This window comes from Puma concolor, chromosome B1 (genome assembly GCF_028749965.1).
Source record: "Puma concolor isolate L17-30 chromosome B1, mPumCon1.1.hap2, whole genome shotgun sequence".
NCBI classification, from domain to species: Eukaryota; Metazoa; Chordata; class Mammalia; order Carnivora; family Felidae; genus Puma; species Puma concolor.
In genome coordinates, this window is record NC_141670.1 from 43,991,494 (window position 1) to 44,011,437 (window position 19,944).

At 33.0% G+C, this 19,944-nt stretch overlaps 1 protein-coding gene across 6 annotated transcripts in view; it reads right to left on the reverse strand.

Moving 5' to 3' along the window:
- ADAM32 (ADAM metallopeptidase domain 32) overlaps positions 1-19,944 on the reverse strand; it is a 189,561-nt gene that overhangs the window by 97,301 nt on the left and 72,316 nt on the right. For all 6 annotated transcript variants that reach the window (XR_015250076.1, XR_015250077.1, XM_086703656.1 and 3 more), the window contains 3 exons: positions 13,821-13,998; positions 6,544-6,636; positions 5,285-5,480 (listed from right to left, as the gene is read on the reverse strand). Coding sequence is in view for 4 of the 6 variants with exons in the window: in XM_086703656.1 (XP_086559782.1) it covers positions 5,285-5,480; positions 6,544-6,636; positions 13,821-13,998 (467 nt within the window). In the remaining 2 variants the exon portion in view is untranslated. The remainder of the gene's footprint in view (positions 1-5,284; positions 5,481-6,543; positions 6,637-13,820; positions 13,999-19,944) is intronic.

The window sequence follows — 19,944 nt, forward strand, 5'->3', positions numbered from 1 at the left end:
ACAACTGCACCAAGAACCATAAAATACCTAGGAATAAACCTAACCAAAGATGTAAAATATCTGTATGTTGAAAACTACAGAAAGCTTATGAAGGAAATTGAAGATGACACAAATAAATGGAAAAGCATTCCATGCTCATGGATTGGAAGAATAAATAGTTAAAATGTCAATACTATCCAAAGTAATCTACACACTCAATGAAATCCCAATAAAAATTGTACCACCAGCATTCTTCTCAAAGCTAGAACAAGAAATCCTAAAATCTGTATGGAACAACAAAAGACCCCAAATAGCCAAAGTAATACTGAAGAAGAAAACCAAAGCAGGAGGCATCACAAACCCAGACTTTAGCCTCTACTACAAAGCTGTAATCATCAAAACATTATGGTACTGGCACAAAAACAGACACATAGACCAATGAAATAGAATAGAGAACCAGAAATAGATCCACAAATGTATAGCCAACTAATCTTTGACAAAGCAGGAAAGAGTATCCAATGTATCAAAGACAGTCTCTTTAGCAAAAAAGCAGGAAAGAATATGCAATGGAATAAAGATGATGATGGGACAACTGGACAGCAACATGCAGAAGAATGAAACTAGATCACTTTCTTACACCATACACAAAAAATAAACTCAAAATGGATGAAAGACCTGAATGTGAGACAAGGAAACCATCAAAACCCTAGAGGAGAAAGCAGGAAAAAAACCTCTTTGACCTCAGCCGCAGCAATTTCTTACTTGACACATCTCCAAAGACAAGGGAATTAAAGGCAAAAGTGAACTATTGGGACCTCATCAAGATAAAGAACTTCTGCACTACAAAGGAAACAATCAACAAAACTAAAAGGAAACCAACGGAATGGGAAAAGGTATTTGCAAATTACATATCAGATAAAGGGCTAGTATCCACAATCTATAAAGAATTTATCAAAATCAACATCCAAAAAACAAATAATCCAGTGAAGAAATGGGCAGAAGACATGAATAGACACTTTTCCAAAGAAGACATCCAGATGGCCAACAGACATATGAAACGATGCTCAACGTCACTCATCATCAAGGAAATACAAATCAAAACCACACTGAGATACCACCTCACACCAGTCAGAGTGGCTAAAATAAACAACTCAGGAAACAACAGATGCTGGTGAGGATGTGGAGAAACAGGAACCCTCTTACACTGTTGGTGGGAATGCAAACTGGTGCAGCCACTCTGGAAAACAGTGTGGAAGTTCCTCAAAAATTTAAAAATAGAACTACCCTATGACCCAGTAATAACACTGCTAGCTAGCCAATTTACCCAAGGGATACAGGAGTGCTGATGTATAGGGGCACATGTACCCCAATGTTTATAGCAGTGCTTTCAATTATAGCCAAATTATGGAAAGAGCCTAAATGTCCACCAACTGATGAATGGATAAGGAAGATGTGGTTCATATATACAATGGAATACTACTTAGTAATGAGAAAGAATAAAATCATGCCATTGCAGCAACATGATGGAACTGGAGGGTATTATGCTAAGTGAAATAGTCAGAGAAAGACAGATAATCATGTGTTTTTCACTCATATGTGGATCTTTAGAAACTTCAGAGAAGACCATGGGGAAAGAGAAAGGGGGAAAAATTATAAAAAGAGAGGGAGAGAGGCAAACCATAAGATACTCTTAAATATAGAGAAAAAAACTGAGTTGGTGGGGGGTAGGGCAGATGGGAAAGTGGATGATGGGCATTGAGGAGGACACCTGTTGGGATAAGCACTGGGTATTGTATGTAAGACAATTTGACAATAAATTATATTTTTTTAAAAGGTACCAAACACCATACCCAAATGGTATTTATCTCTGGAATGCAAAGATAGTTCAACATATGCATATCAATAAATGTAATACACCACATTAACAGAATGAACGATAAAAGATCACAAAATCCTCTTAATAAATATAGAAAAAGCATTTAACAAAATACAACATCCTTTCATGATAAAAAATAATCAACAAATTGAGTACAGAAGGAACATACCTTAACACAATAAATGCCACATATAACAAACCACAGCCAGCATCAGACACAATTGGAAAGGTTGAAAGCTTTTCCCCTAAGATCAGGAAAAAGACAAAGGTGCTCATTCATACCACTCCTACTCAAAATAGTACTGGAAGTCATAGTGAGAGCTGTCAGGGAAGAAAAGTAAATAAAGGGCATCCAAACTGAAAAGGAAGAAGTAAAACTGTCTTTGCAGAAAATATAATCTTATATAGAGAAAGTCCTAAAGACCCCATCAAAAAGGTGTTAGAACTAATAAATTCGATAAATTTTCAGGTTACAGAATCAACATATAGAAATCATTTGAATTTCTATACACTAACAACAAAACAGCTGAAAAAGAAATAAAGATAACAATACCATTCTCACCAGCATCAAAATCAATAAAATACTTTAAAATAAATTTAACCAAGTAAGTTTGAGGTCTCTACTCTGAAAACTACAAGACTTTCATGAAAAAATCTAGTAAGATACAAAGGAAAGCTATCCTGTGTTCATGAATCAGACAAATTAATAGTGTTAAAATGTCAATACTACCCAATACCATCTATAGTTTCAATGCAATTTATATCAAAATTCCAATGGCATTTTTCATAGAAATAGAAAAAAAAATCCTAAAATGTGTATGGACCCACAGGGATTTTGAGAAGCCAAAGCAATCTTGAGACAAAATAAAACTAGAGGAACACAATTCCTGATTTCACTTATACTCCAAAGCTGTAATAGTTTTAACAGTATGGTACTGGTATAAGAATAGACACAGACTAATGGAACAAAACAGAGAGCCTAGAACCAAACTCCATGTATATGCTCAACTAATATTGGATGAGGGAGCCAAGAATACTCAATGGGGAAAGGAGAATCTATTCCACAAATGACACTGGGAAAACACGATATTCATATGCAAAAGAATTAAACCCCTAGCTGACACAACTCACAAAAATTAACTTGAAATAAAGATTTAAATGTAAGAACTGACACCATAAAAATTCTAGAAAATGACATAGGGAAAAAGCATTGACATGGACATTGTTTTTGGCAATTACTTTTTACATAAGATACCAAAGCACAAGCAACAAAAGTAAAAAATAATAAGTGGGACTTCATCAAACTAAAAGACTCCTGCATACCAAAAGAAACAATCAAAAAATGAAGACAATCTATGGGATGGGAGAGAATATCTGCAAATCATGTATCTGGGTATGGGAAATTTCAAAAATATATAAAGAACTCATAAACCTCAATAGCAAAAACTCAAGCAATTTGATTTAAAATTTAAGAACAAAGGAATACAATAATTTTCAAAGACATAAAAATAGCCAACAGGTACACGAAATATACTCAATATATCACTAATATCAGAGAAATGGAAACCAAATCCACAATGAGATAACTCCTTACATCTATTAGAATGGCTCTCATCAAAAACTCAAGAAATAACAAATGTTGGTGAAGATGTGGGGAAAATGAAACACTTATGCACTGTTGGTGAAAAGGTAAATTGGTACAACCACCATGATTAGGCAGTACGTAGGTTCCTCAAAAAGTTAAAAGTAGAACTACAATATGATCCAGCAACCCATTTCTAATCCAGTTCATGTCCAAAGGAAATGAAAACAGGATTTTGAATAGGTATCTGCACACTTATATTTATATCAGCATTATTCACAATAGGCAAGATATGGAAATAATCTAAGTGTCTGTCAATGATGGATAGGTAAAGAAAATATAGTATTTATATAAAATGAAATTTTATTCAGTCATGAGGAAGCCATCTTCACCAAATGGATAAACTTGCGGGCATTATGCTATGGGAAATAAGTCAGGCAAGGAAAGACAAATGCTCTATAATATTACTTACATGCGAAATCACTTAAAAAAACTGAACTCATAGAAATGGAGAGTACAGTTGTGATTACTACAAGCTGGGAGGTGGGGGAAAGGGAGAGATGTTTGTCAAAGGGGACAAATTTCTAGCTATAAGATGAATAAGTTCCGGGGATCTAATGAACAACATGATGTTTATACTTAATGCTGTATTATATACTTGAAAGTAATTAGAAGAGAAGATTTTAATGTTCTCACTACAAAAAGGAAATGGTAATTATGTGACATGTTGGAGGTGTTAGCTAACAATATGGTGGTAATCATTTTGCAATTATAAGCATATCAAATCAACATGGTATGCACTTTAAAATGACACAATGTTATATGTCAATTATATCTCAATAAAGCTGCAGACTGGGCGTGAGGGTCTGGATGGACTTATACTTAAGACCTGAAACCGTAAAACTACTAGAAGAAAATGGGAAAAGCTCCTGAACATTGGTCTAGAAAATAGTATTTTAGATATGACAAGGGAGCACAGGCAGCAAAAACAAAAGTAGACAAGTGGAACTGCATCCAACTAAAAACTTCTTAATAAAGAAAACACTCAAGAGAGTGAAAATGAGACCTGCAGGAGAAATAGTTTCAAACCATGTAGCTGATAAAGTTAATCTACAAAATATGTGATAACTCATACAACTTAATTGCAAAAACAAATAGAGATGTAAAAAGAGCAAAAGACCTAAATAGACATTTCTCAAAAGAAGACATACAAATGACCATCAGATATATGAAAAGGTGCTCAACATCACTAATCATCAGAAAAATGTAAATCAAAACCACAACTCACACCTTTTAGACAGGTATTAAAAAAAAGAAAAAAATTACAAGTGCTGGCAAGTGGAAAAAGGGGAGCCTTTGTACATTGTTGTTGGGAATGAAGTTGGTACAGCAGTTATGGAAAACTATATACAGACTCCTCAAAAATTAAAAATGAACTATATTATGATGAAGCAATTTCATTTCTCAGCATATAGACATAACTAATACATTAAGTACCTTGATTGTGGCAACTATTTCACAAAATTACTTCAAAATTATTTCATAAAATTATTTTAGCAAAACATCAACTCATATACCTTAAATATGTATCTTTGTCAGTTATATCTTAATAAAGTTTGAAAAAATAAAAATGTAGATGTTAAACTGAATAAATAATTTAAACATATAGATAGAATTTAAATTATACATACATATATGTGTAATACAGAATTATAAAATGTATATGTACATATTATAACTATATACAAATATAATATGCATGTATAATTATATATTTGCCAATTGTCTTGATAATGTTAATAAAAATATTAAGGACGAACTATGTAGACGTTACAAAACAATATTACCTTTTCCAAATGTAACCTCACACCGTGCATCTGTATCCTGGCAGACTCCATCATAACACACATATTTTTGTTTACATACATGTCCATTGTGTATAGTCATATCAGGTTGACATTCTGGTGAGCTTCCATTACAAAACTCAGCAATATCACATTCATCATGTCTTGCTTTCCTACATTCAACACCTTGTCTTTCAATCTAATATAAATTAAAATACAAAAAATAAAACATTACATTTAAGATTGTTATGTTTATCAATATTTATTTCAAAACTGTTCTATTTCAAAATTAATTATATATTTTTTTAATTTTTTCATGTTTATTTATTTTCAGAAACAACATGAGCAAAGGAGGCACAGACAGAGAGGGAGAGAAAGAATCCCAAGCAGGCATCTATTTCATACATCTTAATTCATGACTTCAAGTTGACACTAAAAAGATCACAGAGGTAAGAATGTAACCACATGATAAGATTCTAGAAAAAAATAACATAAAACTGCATCAGTCAAGGATCATCAAGAATGCAGAACCCATAGTAGGTAATAGATGAATTCTCATATGACAAATTTGTTATAAATATATTGGAGGAGCTAATAAGGAAAACACAGGACAAGAGTCAACATCTTCTACATATAAACTAGTGTGTGATCTTTAAATCAAATGATCTTTCAATAAATGGTTAAGTTTGCAGTTTAAACTTTGTGCTAATGTAGCATTTGGAAAATGCTACTTCTACTGAGTTTCATTATTTATATATTTATGGGAAACTGCTGTGTCTTTCAGTTACATACCTAGAGCTACCTATCACAACTAGTAACAATATTTTTACTTATAAAAATATAAATATTGGATAGAATAAATTAAAAGTCCCTTTTAATGGAGATCTATATTGAATAATTTTATGGTAGCTCTCAATCAAGGCTTAAGAACATCAGCATAAATATTATGGCAAAATAATGGCCATAAGAAGGAAACCTGAATACCCAACTAAGTTTCACAAAATCAGAAATCTGATTCTGAATTTAGTATCTTTTTCTTTATTTGAAAGAAAGTTTATTTTTTCTTTATTTGAAAGAAAGTTTATTTAAAAGTTCATTTATTTTTAACCCTTTATTCAAATTCCAGTTAGTTAACATAAAGTGTAATATTAGTTTCAAAAAGTTCACTTATTTTTACTTACTGCCATAGGTCTAAATGTACTAAGGTATCTAAGACATGATTCATTATATACTTGGAAGATATTAATAAACTTAAATCTTACTTGACAGTTCTTGCAGCATAATCCATGACCACACTGTGCTCCTGATTTCAGTGTACAAGTTCGAAAATTACAACAGCTAGACTTTCCACATTGCTATTAGTAGAATAAGTAGAATTAGTAGAATACACAAGTAAAAATACATCATGATAATAATATAAACTTTTGCAAGAACTATATTCACTGGGCTTATTTTTTCAGTTTTGGGGACGAATATGAATGCTGTCAACATTTATAGTTTTGCATCTCTAAACAAATAAAATACTAAAATAAGACTTTCACGTCAGGTCAGAACAGAGCACTAGTACCCCAGAAACTCTCAATCAACTAGAACACTAGAAAAAATGTATGAAATAACTTTTTTCAGAAATTAGAGAATAGTAATAGAGAATAGAATGGTGGTAAATAGTGTCTGGAAGATGGGGGGAAAGGGGAGATATTGTTCAAAAAGTATAAATTTTCATGCTACTGTATAGCATGATGACTATAATATTATGTTATATGCTTGAAATTTGCTAAGAGGATAGATCAATTGTTCTCAACACATACAAAAAATGGTAATGGATATATTAATTAGTTTGATTGCAGTAATCATTTCAGAAGGTATACATATATCAAAACCATCATGTTGAACACCTTAAAAAATACAATTTTTATTTGTTAATCATACCTCAGTAATCCTGGTGGAGAAAAGGTGTGTAGAGTTTAGGCCTACTGCAAAGTTAGAACAGTCTCCAAAACTCCTCACTTCTTACACCAAACAAATACAAGTTCAGTGGATTTCCAAAACCACTCTCAGGTTTGATAATTTACCAGAAGGACTCACAGAACTCACTGAAAGCTGTTAACTCACAATTATGGCTTATTATATGGAAATGATACAAATTAAAATTAGCCAAGAGAAGAAGCAACTAGGACAAAATCCAGGAGAAACTCATACTGCCTTCACCCCACACAAAACTCTCACAAAATTAATACGTGACACTTCCTAATTTATTCTATGAGGCCAGTATTACTCTAATACCAAACCCAGAGACATTACAAGAAAGGAAAATTATAGACCAATATCTCTAATAAACATAAATCCAAAAATATTCAACAAAAAGTTAGGCAATAGAATCCAACAATGTATGAAAAGAATTATACATGCCAACCAACTGGAATTTATTGCAAGTATGCAAAGCTGGTTCATCATTCAAGCATCAGTACATACAACCCATCATATCAACAGAATGAAGAAAAAAAATCATATGACTAAAACAACTGATATAAAAAAAGCATTTGACAAAACCCAAATTCACTTAATGAATTATACAAAATATGACAAACCAGGAAGAGAGAACTTCCTAAGTTTGGTAGTGAACATTTAGAGAAAACCTACAGCTAACATCATATATATGGTGAGAAACCATTAGCTTCCCCCCTGAGATCAGGAACAGGGCAGGGATGCTACCTGTCACCACTCCCTTCAATATCTCACTGGAAGTCCCAGCTAGTGCAATAAGATAAGAAAATGAAATACAAAATATAAAGGTTGAGAAGAAAGAAAAAAAAAAACCTATTTTTTCCATAAATTATGTGATTGACTATGTAAAGAAAATCCCAAATAAATTACCAAAAAGCAACAAAAACAACAATCTCCTGTGGCTAATAAGTTATTAAAGAAGGATTTCTAGATACAAAGTTAATGTAAAAAATAAACTGTTTTCCTGTAATATGAACAATGAAAAATGGGAATTTCAATTAAAAAACACAATGCCATTTATATTAGCACCCAAATAGTGAAGTATTTGTGAATAGTTGTAACAAAATTTTATAGAATTTGCATGAGGAATAAAACTCTGATGAAAACCACTGTTATTTTCTCAATATTGTCAAGATGTCAGTTCTTCCCAACTTTATCTAGAGATTTAATGTAATTCCAATAAAAGTTCCAGCAAGTTATTTTGTAGATATTGATGAATTGATTCTAAAGCTTATATGGAGATACAAAAAATGCAGAATAATCACATAATACTGAAGAGGAGGAAGAGGAAGAAGAGGAAGGGAAAATGAAGAAGAACGAAGGAGGAGGAGGAGGAAGAGGGGAAAAAAAATGAGGAAGAAAACTGAAGGATTGATAACACCCAACTTCACACTTACTATAAATTATAATGACAGTGTGGTATTCATATAAGAATAAACAAAGGGATCAGTGGGGCAAAATAAAAACCCCAGAAACACCAATAATAAATCTTTAACAATGGAGCAAATGCAGCTCAATGGAGAACGGACAGTCTTTCCAACAAATGGCGCTGGAACAACTGGACATTCACAGGGAAAATAATGACTAGACACTGACTCTACACCTTTTACAAAAAAATAACTCAAAATGGATCATAAATTTAAATGTAAAATGCAAAGCTATAAAACTTCTAGGAGCACAGATTTAAGAGAGTAGATCTCATGTGAAGTGCTCTTCCATGATAAAAATAATAAACATATAAATACATAAATAGAAATAATACTAATCCTAAATAAATTCATTCAGAAAGTATTGAGTAAAGGGATCACTTTCCAACTCATTTTATGAGTTCAGAATTGCCTTGATGCTTAAACCAGAAAATATTACAAGAAAAGAAAATTCTGCAGACCACAATTCCCTTGTGAAAATAAGTGCTGTAACCCCAAACAAAATATTAGCAAATTAAATCTAGCAACACATAAACAAAATAACCCAAGTGAAGCTAATGCCAGAATACATGGTTGGGTTAGCATTCAAAACCAATCAGTGAAATGTGCCATGTTAACTGTAAAAAGGAGACTCACATGATCAGCTCAATACACACAAAAATAAGACATTGGACAAAATTCAACACTAATTCTTGATTTGAAACTCTCAGCTAACTAGAATATAGAAAGATATTTCCTCAACATGGTACAGGCATCTGTTTACCAAAAACACTTTGATCTAACATTATATTTAATGGTGAAAGTCATTAAACGTTCCCCCCCCACCCCAAATAAAAAGAAACAAAGACCATTCTCAACATTTCTAATCAACACTAGATCTAAGGTGAAGTCACAAGTCAGTTGTATTTTCTATACTAGCAATGGATAATTGTTAAATAAAATTTTAAAACAATGCTACAGAAACAGCTATAGAAAAACTATGGAAAAACTATATGAATTAAAGAAGAGCCAAGTAAGTGGAGATATACACCATGTGCATAGATTGGCAGACTCAATTTTAGTAAAAAACTTAATCCTCCCAAAATTGATGTATGGATACCACACAATTCCAATCAAAGTTCCTACATTCACATGCTGATTTTCCAATTTATATCAAAATACAAAGATCTTAGAATAGTAAAACTATCTTGGAAAAAATGAACAAAGTTGGATGATTTACATTATCTGTTTTCAAGATTTACTGTGAAAATGCATTAATCAGAGTAGTGTAAAACTAACATAAATGTTACATAAATAAACAGAAAAAAATCCAGGGTAACACATAGGTATGGTAATTTATTTTCATAAGAATGCTAAGTTAATACAATGGTGAAAAGATGGTCATTTTAACAAATACTACCAACAAATTGATATTCAAATGGAGTGTAGTGAACCTCAACCAAAATCACCCAAAATACAAAAACACACTTAAAATGGATCACAGACTAATTGTGAGTGATAACTATAAAACTTCTCACAGGAAACAGAGGAGAAAATATTCATGACCTTGAGTGGGCAAAGATTTCTTAGGACAAAAAAGCATTACCATAAAAGAAAAAAAATGATAAACTGGTCTTCATAAAAAAATTAAAAGTGCCTGCCATTCAAAGATGTTATTAAGCAACCAGAAAGGTAATACACAGACTGGAAACAATATTTGTAATGAACATGTCTGACAAAGGACTAGTATCCAACCTATAGGAAAAAAAAAAAAACCTCATACAAATCAATAACAAAAAAACAAATTAATGGTTACTAAGGACATGAGAACAAGCTCGACATAATTACAGTCAGCAAAAAAATACAAACCAAAACCACTGTAATGGCTAAAATTTAAAAGGCTACAACATCACATTTTGGTGAAAATGTAGGGGAAATAAAAGTTTTTATGTTGCCGGTAGAAATGTAAAATAATTACAACGCTTTGGAAAATAGTTTGGCAGTTTCTCATGAACATACACTTATATGACCCAACAATTCTACTTTTTGGGAATTTGGAATAATGGCCCATTACTGTTAACAACTCAAATATACATTAGCATGTGAATGAAAAAACAGATTATGTTATACTCAAACAACAAAATATTACACAAAATAAAAAGGAAGGAATGATTGTGACATAAACAATGTTGAGTGAATCTCAAAAACACAGTATTGAAAGGAAAAAGCCAGACACAAAGGATATGTGCTGTATCATTCCATTCACATGACTTCTAGATCAGGCAAAACTGAAAATCAGAAGTTTCCTAAAGAAGTATCACAATCCCAGGGGCGCCTGGGTGGCACAGCCGGTTAAGCGTCCGACTTCAGCCAGGTCACGATCTCGCGGTCCGTGAGTTCGAGCCCCGCGTCAGGCTCTGGGCTGATGGCTCAGAGCCTGGAGCCTGTTTCCGATTCTGTGTCTCCCTCTCTCTCTGCCCCTCCCCCGTTCATGCTCTGTCTCTCTCTGTCCCAAAAATAAATAAACGTTGAAAAAAAAAATTAAAAAAAAAAAAAGAAGTATCACAATCCCAGATTTCAAGATATACCACAAAAGTTATAGTAATCACAGCAGTATGGTACTGGCGCAAAAAAAAAAAAAAAAAAAAAAAAGACACTTAGATCAATGAAACAGAATTACAGAGTTCAGAGCTAAACCCACACTTATATGGGCAATTAATCTACAATAAAGGAGGCAAGAATATACAATGTGGAAAAGACAGCCTCTTCAACACATGGCGTTAGGAAAACTGGAGTTGCATGCAGAAGAATGAAACTGGACCATTTTCTTACACCATACACAAAAGTAATCGCAAAGTGGATTAAGGAACTGCATGTGAGACCTGAAACCATAAAACTCCTAGAAGAAAATACAGGCAGTAATTTCTTTGACATAGGCGTAGAAACATTTTTTCCAGATATGTCTCCTCTGGCAAGGGAAACAAAAGCAAAATTAAACCACTGGGACTGCACCAAAATAAAAAGCTTCTGCATAGCTAAGGAAACCATCAGTGAAACAAAAGGTAAGCCTACTGAATGGGAAGATGTTTGCAAATGCTATATCCAATAAGGGTCTAATATCCAAAATATATAAAGAACTTCTACAACTCAACACCAAAATCATCATCATCATCATCATCATCATCATCATCATCATCTAGTTAAAAATGGGCAAAGTATCTAAGTAGACATTTTTCCAAAGAAGACATGCAGGGGCCAACAGACACATGAAAAGATAATGAACATCACTCATCATCAGGAAAATGCAAATCAAAACTACAATGAGGTATCACTTTACACCTGTCAGAATGGCTGAAATAAAAAACACAAGACATAACATGTTGGTTAAAATGTGGGGAAAAAAAGGAATGGCATGCACTGTTTGTGGGAATGCAAATTGTTGTAGCCATTGTAGAAAATAGTATGGACACTCCTCAAGCAATTAAAAATAGAAATTATCATATAAATCTGTAATTCCCCATACAGGGTATCTACCCAAAGAAAACAAAAATGCTTCAAAAAGATATATGCACCCCTATGTTTATTGCTGAATTATTTATAATAGCCAAGATACAGAAGCAACTCAAATGTCCTATCATAGATGAATGGACAAAGATGCAGTATATAGATGCAATGGAATATTACTCAACCATAAAAGAATAAAACCTTGCCATTTGTGACAACACAGATGGGCCTACAGGATATAATGATAAATGAAATAAGTCAGTCAGAGAAAGACAAATACCATATGATTCCACTCAAATGTAGAATTTAAGAAACAAAACAAATGAACAATGACAACAAAAAGACAAAAAAAAAAAACAGAAAAAATGGTGGTTGCTAGAGGGAAGTATGCAGGGGAATGTAGAAAATAAATAAAGAGGATTAAGAGTACACTTATTGTGATGAGCACCAAGAAATGCATAGAATTTTTGAATCATTATTGTGCACCTGAAATTACAATAACACTGTTAATTATACAAGAAAGAAAGAAAGAAAGAAAGAAAGAAAGAAAGAAAGAAAGAAAGAAAGAAAAAGAAAAAGGAAAGGAAGAAAGAAGAGAGAAAAGAATGGAAGGAAGGAATGAAGGAATGAAGGAAGGAAGGAGGGAAGGAAGGAAGGAAGGAAGGAAGGAAGGAAGGAAGGAAGGAAGAATTAAGTAGGAAGACTTGTTCTACCAAATGGCAAAACATACTAGAAAGGCACAATAATTAAAACAGTGTGATATAGATACAAGTATATCCAGACCCATATATGTATCACACCCTAATATCATTTCCATCTATTTTAATTTTTTAACTATTTTTTATTTTTGAGACAGAGAGAGAGAGAGAGAGAGAGAGAGAGAGAGAGAGAGAGCAAGCAGGGGAGGGGCAGAGAGAGAGGGAGGGGAGCAGAGAGAAAGGGAGACACAGAATCTGAAGCAGGCTCCAGGCTCTGAGCTGTCAGCACAGAGCACAGCGCAGGGCTCGAACTCATGAACCCGAGACCATGACCTGAACTGAAGTCAGACACCTAACTGAGCCACCCAGGCACCCCTCCATCTATTTTATAATCATGCAAATATATGATATCTACAGTATTGCTGCAAATACTGAACTGTCTAAAAGTATTACAACCTGGACTTTTTCTATTCACTGTATTTTCAGAGTTTTGTTTCCAAGTGAATAATTAAAATCACCCATGTTCAGACTGTAATATTAATAGTCTTCCCTTACCATACTACTAATTCCATTGTGAAATAATACCCTAAAGTATACTTGATGGTCGGCTGACAAATTAATCTTCAGTAAAACATTTATAGTTAAACACAGGTTTGGAAAAATCTTGTATGTTCAGTTTAGAATACAAAAGCTCACTCTAGACTCTCTTTTTTCCCATCAGCAATAATTTTTAGGAGTACATTTCATTCTTGTTCAAAATTCTTCAACCTCTATCTATACAGTATACTCTTGCATGTATTTCAAACTTGATTTCACTTAACTGTAAATATTCTGCATAGTATTCAGCCATATTTGAGATACATAACATTCACAGCAAAGAGATGAACTAAAACAATAAATTTATGAATTTTCCTATTTCAGACTTACTTCCTCAGTACCACAGTCACACACTTCACCTCTCTCCACTTTGCCGTTGCCACAGATTGCTCTCAGAGCTGTTTGCATTTGGGGTTTATTCTGAAGACATTTGGCACCCATATTTGAAATGAAATTTTCAAAGTCACTCAAACTGCAACTGCTAAAAGTCTTGACACCACTTGATCGCCTAGAGATGAATCCATACAATGTCATTGGCAATACACTTCTGAAAGCACAACTCTATATATTTCAAAATGTTAAATTTAATAGGTAACGATAAATGTTCATAACAAGTGCTTAGAGGCCAAAATCATTCCTGAGTAGATCATGTGATTTCATTCACTGGAATACATGTCCCTATTCAAATAAAATTAAGTATTACTTAATAGTAAAAAACAAACAAACCGATTAGAAAATGGGCACAAAACTTGGATAGATCACTAGCCAAAGAATACATATAAATGGCTAACAGGTAAACGAAAAGGTGCTCAATATAACTAATCATCAGGAATCGCAAATCAAAACCACAAATAAGGAGCACCTTGTGTGGCTAATTTGCTTAGGCAACCTACTGTTGATCTCAGCTCAGGTCTTGATCTCAGGGTTGTGAGTTCAAGCCCCACACTGGGGTCTGCAGTGGGTGTGAAGCCTATTTAAAAAAACACACACAATAAGATATCACTGCACACCTGTTAAGATTTCATTTTTAAAAAGATAAGAGTTGACAAGGATATGGAGAAATTGGAATCCTTGGCACACTGTTGGTGGGAATGTAAATTAGGACAGCCACTATGGAAAACTGTAGAGAGGTTCTTCAAAAAGTTAAAAATAGTGGGTGATGGGCAATGAGGAGGGCACCTGTTGGGATGAGCACTGGGTGTTGTATGGAAACCAATTTGACAATAAATTTCATATTTTAAAAAAAGTTAAAAATAGAACTACTGAGTATATATTGGAAATAACTGAAGGATCTCAGTATCTGCATCCCCATGTTCATTGCAGCATTATCCACAATACCAAAGATATGGAAGCAACCTAAATATCCATTGACAGATGAATTTTAAAAATGTGGTACACATGTGCAATGAAAAATTATTCGGCCTCAAAAAAAGAAGGCAACCCTGCCATACGCAACACATGAATGAACCACGAGGACATTAAACTAAGTGAAATAAGTCAGTAACAGAAGGCAACTACTATATGATCTCACAAATATAAGATATCTAAGACAGTCAACCTCATAGATGCAGAAAGTACAATTGTGGCTGCCAGGGGCTAGGAGGAGGCAGAAATGGGAGTTATTCAATGGGTATAAAGTTTCAGTTATTCGAGATGAGTACGTTTTAGAAATCTGCTGTGCAACATAGTGCCTCTAGTTAACAGTAGTGTATTTCATATTTAAACTTTCAAGAGAACTCCTGTTATGTGTTCCTACCACAATAAAAAAATCAAGAATAGATTTAACTTTATTTTAATATGCATTACAAACTACATCACCTAAGAGAAAAATTTTTGGAAGTTTATTTATCTATTTTGAGAAAGAGAGAAAGCACAAGTGGGGGAGGAGGGGCAGAGAGAGATGGAAAGAGAGAGAATCCCAAGCAGGCTCCACACTGTTAGTGCACAGCCCAATGTGGGGCTCGAACTCACGAAACCATGAGATCATGACCTGAGGCAAAAAACAAGAGCTGGCCACTTCACTGACTAAGCCACCCAGGTGTCCTCCTAAGAGAAAATTTTGAGTTTTGGGGTATGATTGTATGTAAATTCTTGTATATAGGGAAGAAGTATTTATATATGTATATGATGCTTCTGCCTAGGAATGGAGAAAACCTCATATCCACTTATGTCAATTCACAGATATATACCAAATATATTCTTCAAACTTCTCTTCTACTCCCTCAGTTTCCCATGACCATTATAAAATTAAGAATCAAGCTCTTTGAGGGGTACCTGGGTGACTCAGTTGGTTAAGCATCTGACTCTTCATTTTGGCTTAGGTCATCACTTCTTGGTCATGAGAACAATCCTGGCATGGGGCTCCATGAGGAGCATGGAGTCTGTTTAAGATTCACTCCCTCCCTCTTCCTCTGCCTCTCCCCTGCTTGCACCCATGTTCTCTCTCAAAAAAAATTTTTTTTAAGAAAAAAGAATAAAGCTCTTCGAAAGTTTAAATCTCTTCTACTTCAATAATTTTTCAATAGCCATTCACAGGTTTGTAGTATATATATAATATGATAGATAACTCAATAAGTTGCTAGCTGTTTGAGGCAGGAATTTTATCATCCTTATTGTTGGTATTACTTATTACCAGGACAGGACTTAGCAAACATAGAATCAGCTGTCTACTGGTTCTTCATAACAACAAAAAACTTTTATTAAACAGACTATACTGTGCTTATTCCTGAGTTTTCTCACAGATTTCAGAGAAACTGTGTATTAATCAAAACTTTGTAAGGTTAACACACCACTAATAAAGATAACTTCAGAGAATATTTCTATGAGTCACTCTAAATATGTAGTAAAAATCTAACAGACAAGGTGGAAACTGACATTTATTGCACACATATTATTAGCCAGATATTTTATATACTTGATTATTTAATCCTCATCATAAATCAGGGACACCAGCATTGTCTCCAGCATTTTAGAGAAACTGAACTAAAGTTCAGAGAAGATAAAAACCTCACAAAACCCACTCAGTTTGTAAATCAGCAGGATCAGTGTTCATACACAGTTGTTTAAGACTTCAAATTCAGGTGTTTTTTAACCCCAAAATTAATCTCTGAATATTACATAATGAAATATTTACAATTAAATATCAACATATATTTTACTATAAACCATAAAATTTGATAATCTTGTCACCAAAACTGGAAGGTGAGGAAACTTTTAATTGAAAACTGTGTAATATTTTGGCTCTGGAAACTAGTTTTAGTCAACTATATTTAATCCCTAGTTATTCATTTTTTGCTCCCCCAAATTGCAGTTCTTAACTTAAGAACATGTATTCCCCAAAATTATTTGTAATCAATTATAAGGAGTTTGGCTGATATTTTACACATTGAATTCTAATGCTATGTTAGCTTTGTTCCCAATTATTTTATAAAAGGTTACTGAAACTATGCTATAACTAGCCTAAGTTCTGGGTTCAGAGAACAGAGAAATTAAGTGATAGAAAGAAGTAATGGGAAAGCAGTGTCCTCTACATTTTTTTGTTTTGTTTTGTTTTGAGGTTAGAGATAGCACTTGGCAGCATTTTGAAAAAATATATATATCTTCTACACATCTTCATTTTCCATTTTCCTTTCAGTGCTTTTCTCTCTTCCATATGTTTTCCCCCAAATTCCATGTTCTCACTGCTCCTGTATAGCCCTACACTTCTATATCCTCCAAGGTTTTCCCTATTCCTCAAATAAGACATAACAGTACAATAAATAACTTAGGTGTGACTTTATTAATTACATCATCACAAGTAATGTATAATGTACAATGTAGCTATCATGATCTCATTTTTCAGATGAGAAGACGAAGAGTTAGAAAAAATAACAAAACAAGTGAAAGTTTATAAAGCCCATGTTCCCCTCAATGTAGTCCATGCTGGAAAATGGTATCTTCTCTTCTTCAAACTTCCATAGTTTAATGAAACTGGTCTTAGCAAAGAATGAAAAGAAAACAATATTAATAAAATAATTGAATTATGTTGAATAACTGATAACTCCATGTTCCTTCCAAATATTTTCGCCTTTTTGTAAACTGATGCAACCAGATAGGTAAGCAAACCTTGCCATGCATTTTCCCTAGGTTCCTACTTTCATAACTTTTGCCATTTTCTCTGCCCCTTTCCTCTCTCCACTTTTAAATTCATTTGTGTGTGCAGACTACTCTAAAAGTGAGAGTTTAAAACACAAGCCACCCACATTTAAAAAGCAGATATAAATTAAAATATCAAAATAATATACCATTATGATCACTGAATTATAAGAATTAAGTTTGCTCAAATACATATTCTCTTGCTACATAGTTCAAGTTAATTCCAATACATTAACTGTCTTCTATATGAAGTCAATATGGAATAGAGAAAATAACAAAGCTTTGGGTTAGATAAACTTGTTGACTAGGACCAACCCTGTGACTCATGAGGCTTTAGACAAAGTGATTAACTCCTAAGTCTCAGTCTTCTCATCTACAAAATAGGGATAATAATACCCATCCACCTCATAGCGTTGTTGTGAGAATTAAATATTATTACACAAGTAAAGTGCCTAACTGAACTCTCTGGCCTATAGTAAATGCCCAATAAATCACTGGTGACACTACTGACCTCTAAGTACTCTTCAGTTATTTGCCCAATATGTTGACTATATTCCTTATGCTTAGAACTTCATCCCTGTAACTTATTCATCCCATAACTTGAAATCTATACCTCCCAACTTCCTTTACCTATGTTGCCCATTTCCCCACACACCTCTCTTCTGTTCTCTGTATTTAATTCTATTTCTACTTTGTTGTTACTGTTGTTCATTAGTTTTGCTTTTAAGATTCCGCATGTACGTGAAATCGTATGATATTTGTCTTTCTCTGACTGACTTATTTCACTTAGCATAATACTGAAGTTTGGCCGTTAATTAACTGTATATCCAATGAAGAATCATATTTAGGTTTACTGTACTCCAGCAACTTTAAAATAACACACACATTAAATGGAAAAAATATTTTCGTACTTGCTCACATGCCTCCTTTGAAAATTATATAACATATAAGATGTATTGCGGAAATGCAAAATTTTGTAAAAGTAAAGTTAACACTTGCCCTATCCATGAGTTTTATAAGAAATTGAAGACTACGTATGAAAACATTTTAAGTATTTATAAAGCACCATGCAAATCCAAAGTTTATTAACACAGATTCTAAAGCCAAAATGCCTGGGTTCAAAACTTAGGTTTGCCACAAACTAGCTACCTGACCATAGATAATTATCCTTTTTATAACAGTTCATAAAATTTAAAAATGGAAATAATAGGAAATGCCTTATAGAGAGATTGTGAGAATCAAATGAGTTAATACATACAAAGTATTTGTGATGATCTCTAGCACATATTAAGTACAATGTAAAAATATGTATTCTTATTATCATTAATACTAGACTCTGGGTGACCTACATGAAAAAATCTTTTTGTAGAATACTTAAGAGTAACTGGCCAAATGGACAATAGTCACAGAATAGCAATCCTCATATTCTTTATAAATCTACATAAATTTTATATTTAACATATTATAATATTCACTTAATATATATTAATTTAATACAAGTATATCTTATGTGTACATAAACATATATATATAATATTAGTTACATATATAGAATTAATTTAGATTGAATTTGTAATATAATATTTGTATATATAAGTATTTATGGTAGAGTTTGAGCTTTTTTAGAAATGTAAGAGTTAACCCTTAGATGGCTCTTAGTGGTTAACTATGAAAAGAACATATTTTTTAAAATTAATGCCTATTTTCACTAAAAAAAAAAAATGTAGAACACCATACAAACTTGCTATAGCCCTTGTCTGATAAACTATTTGGGGGTCACTGGCAAATTTAGAAATTCACTGTAACTAATTTACCACATACTTAAATGGGATTTTATAGTTTAGAAAACAGTCCCATTTTATTTTCTCACTTTATTCTTATATTACTGTGTAAAAGCATAGGCATAATCAGTTACATTTTTAAAGATAAGAAAAATAAATCTAAGTACTCTTCAGTTATTTACCTACTATGTTGACTATATCCCTCATGCTTAGAATTTCATCCCTGTAACGTATTCATCCCATAACTTGGAATCTATACCTCACAACTTCCTTTACCTATGTTGCCCATTCCCCCACTCACCTCTCTTCTGTTTTCTGTATGTAAGTCTATTTCTGCTTTGTTGTTGTTGTTGTTCGTTAGTTTTGCTTTTAAAATTCTGCATGTATGTGAAATCATAATATATTTGTATTTCTCTAACTTATTTCACTTAGCATAATACCTTGCAGGTCCATCCATGTTGTCTCAAATGGCAAGATCTCAACCTTTTTTACTGCTGAGTAATATTCCTTTGTGTGTATAATATTTTCTTTTTATCCAT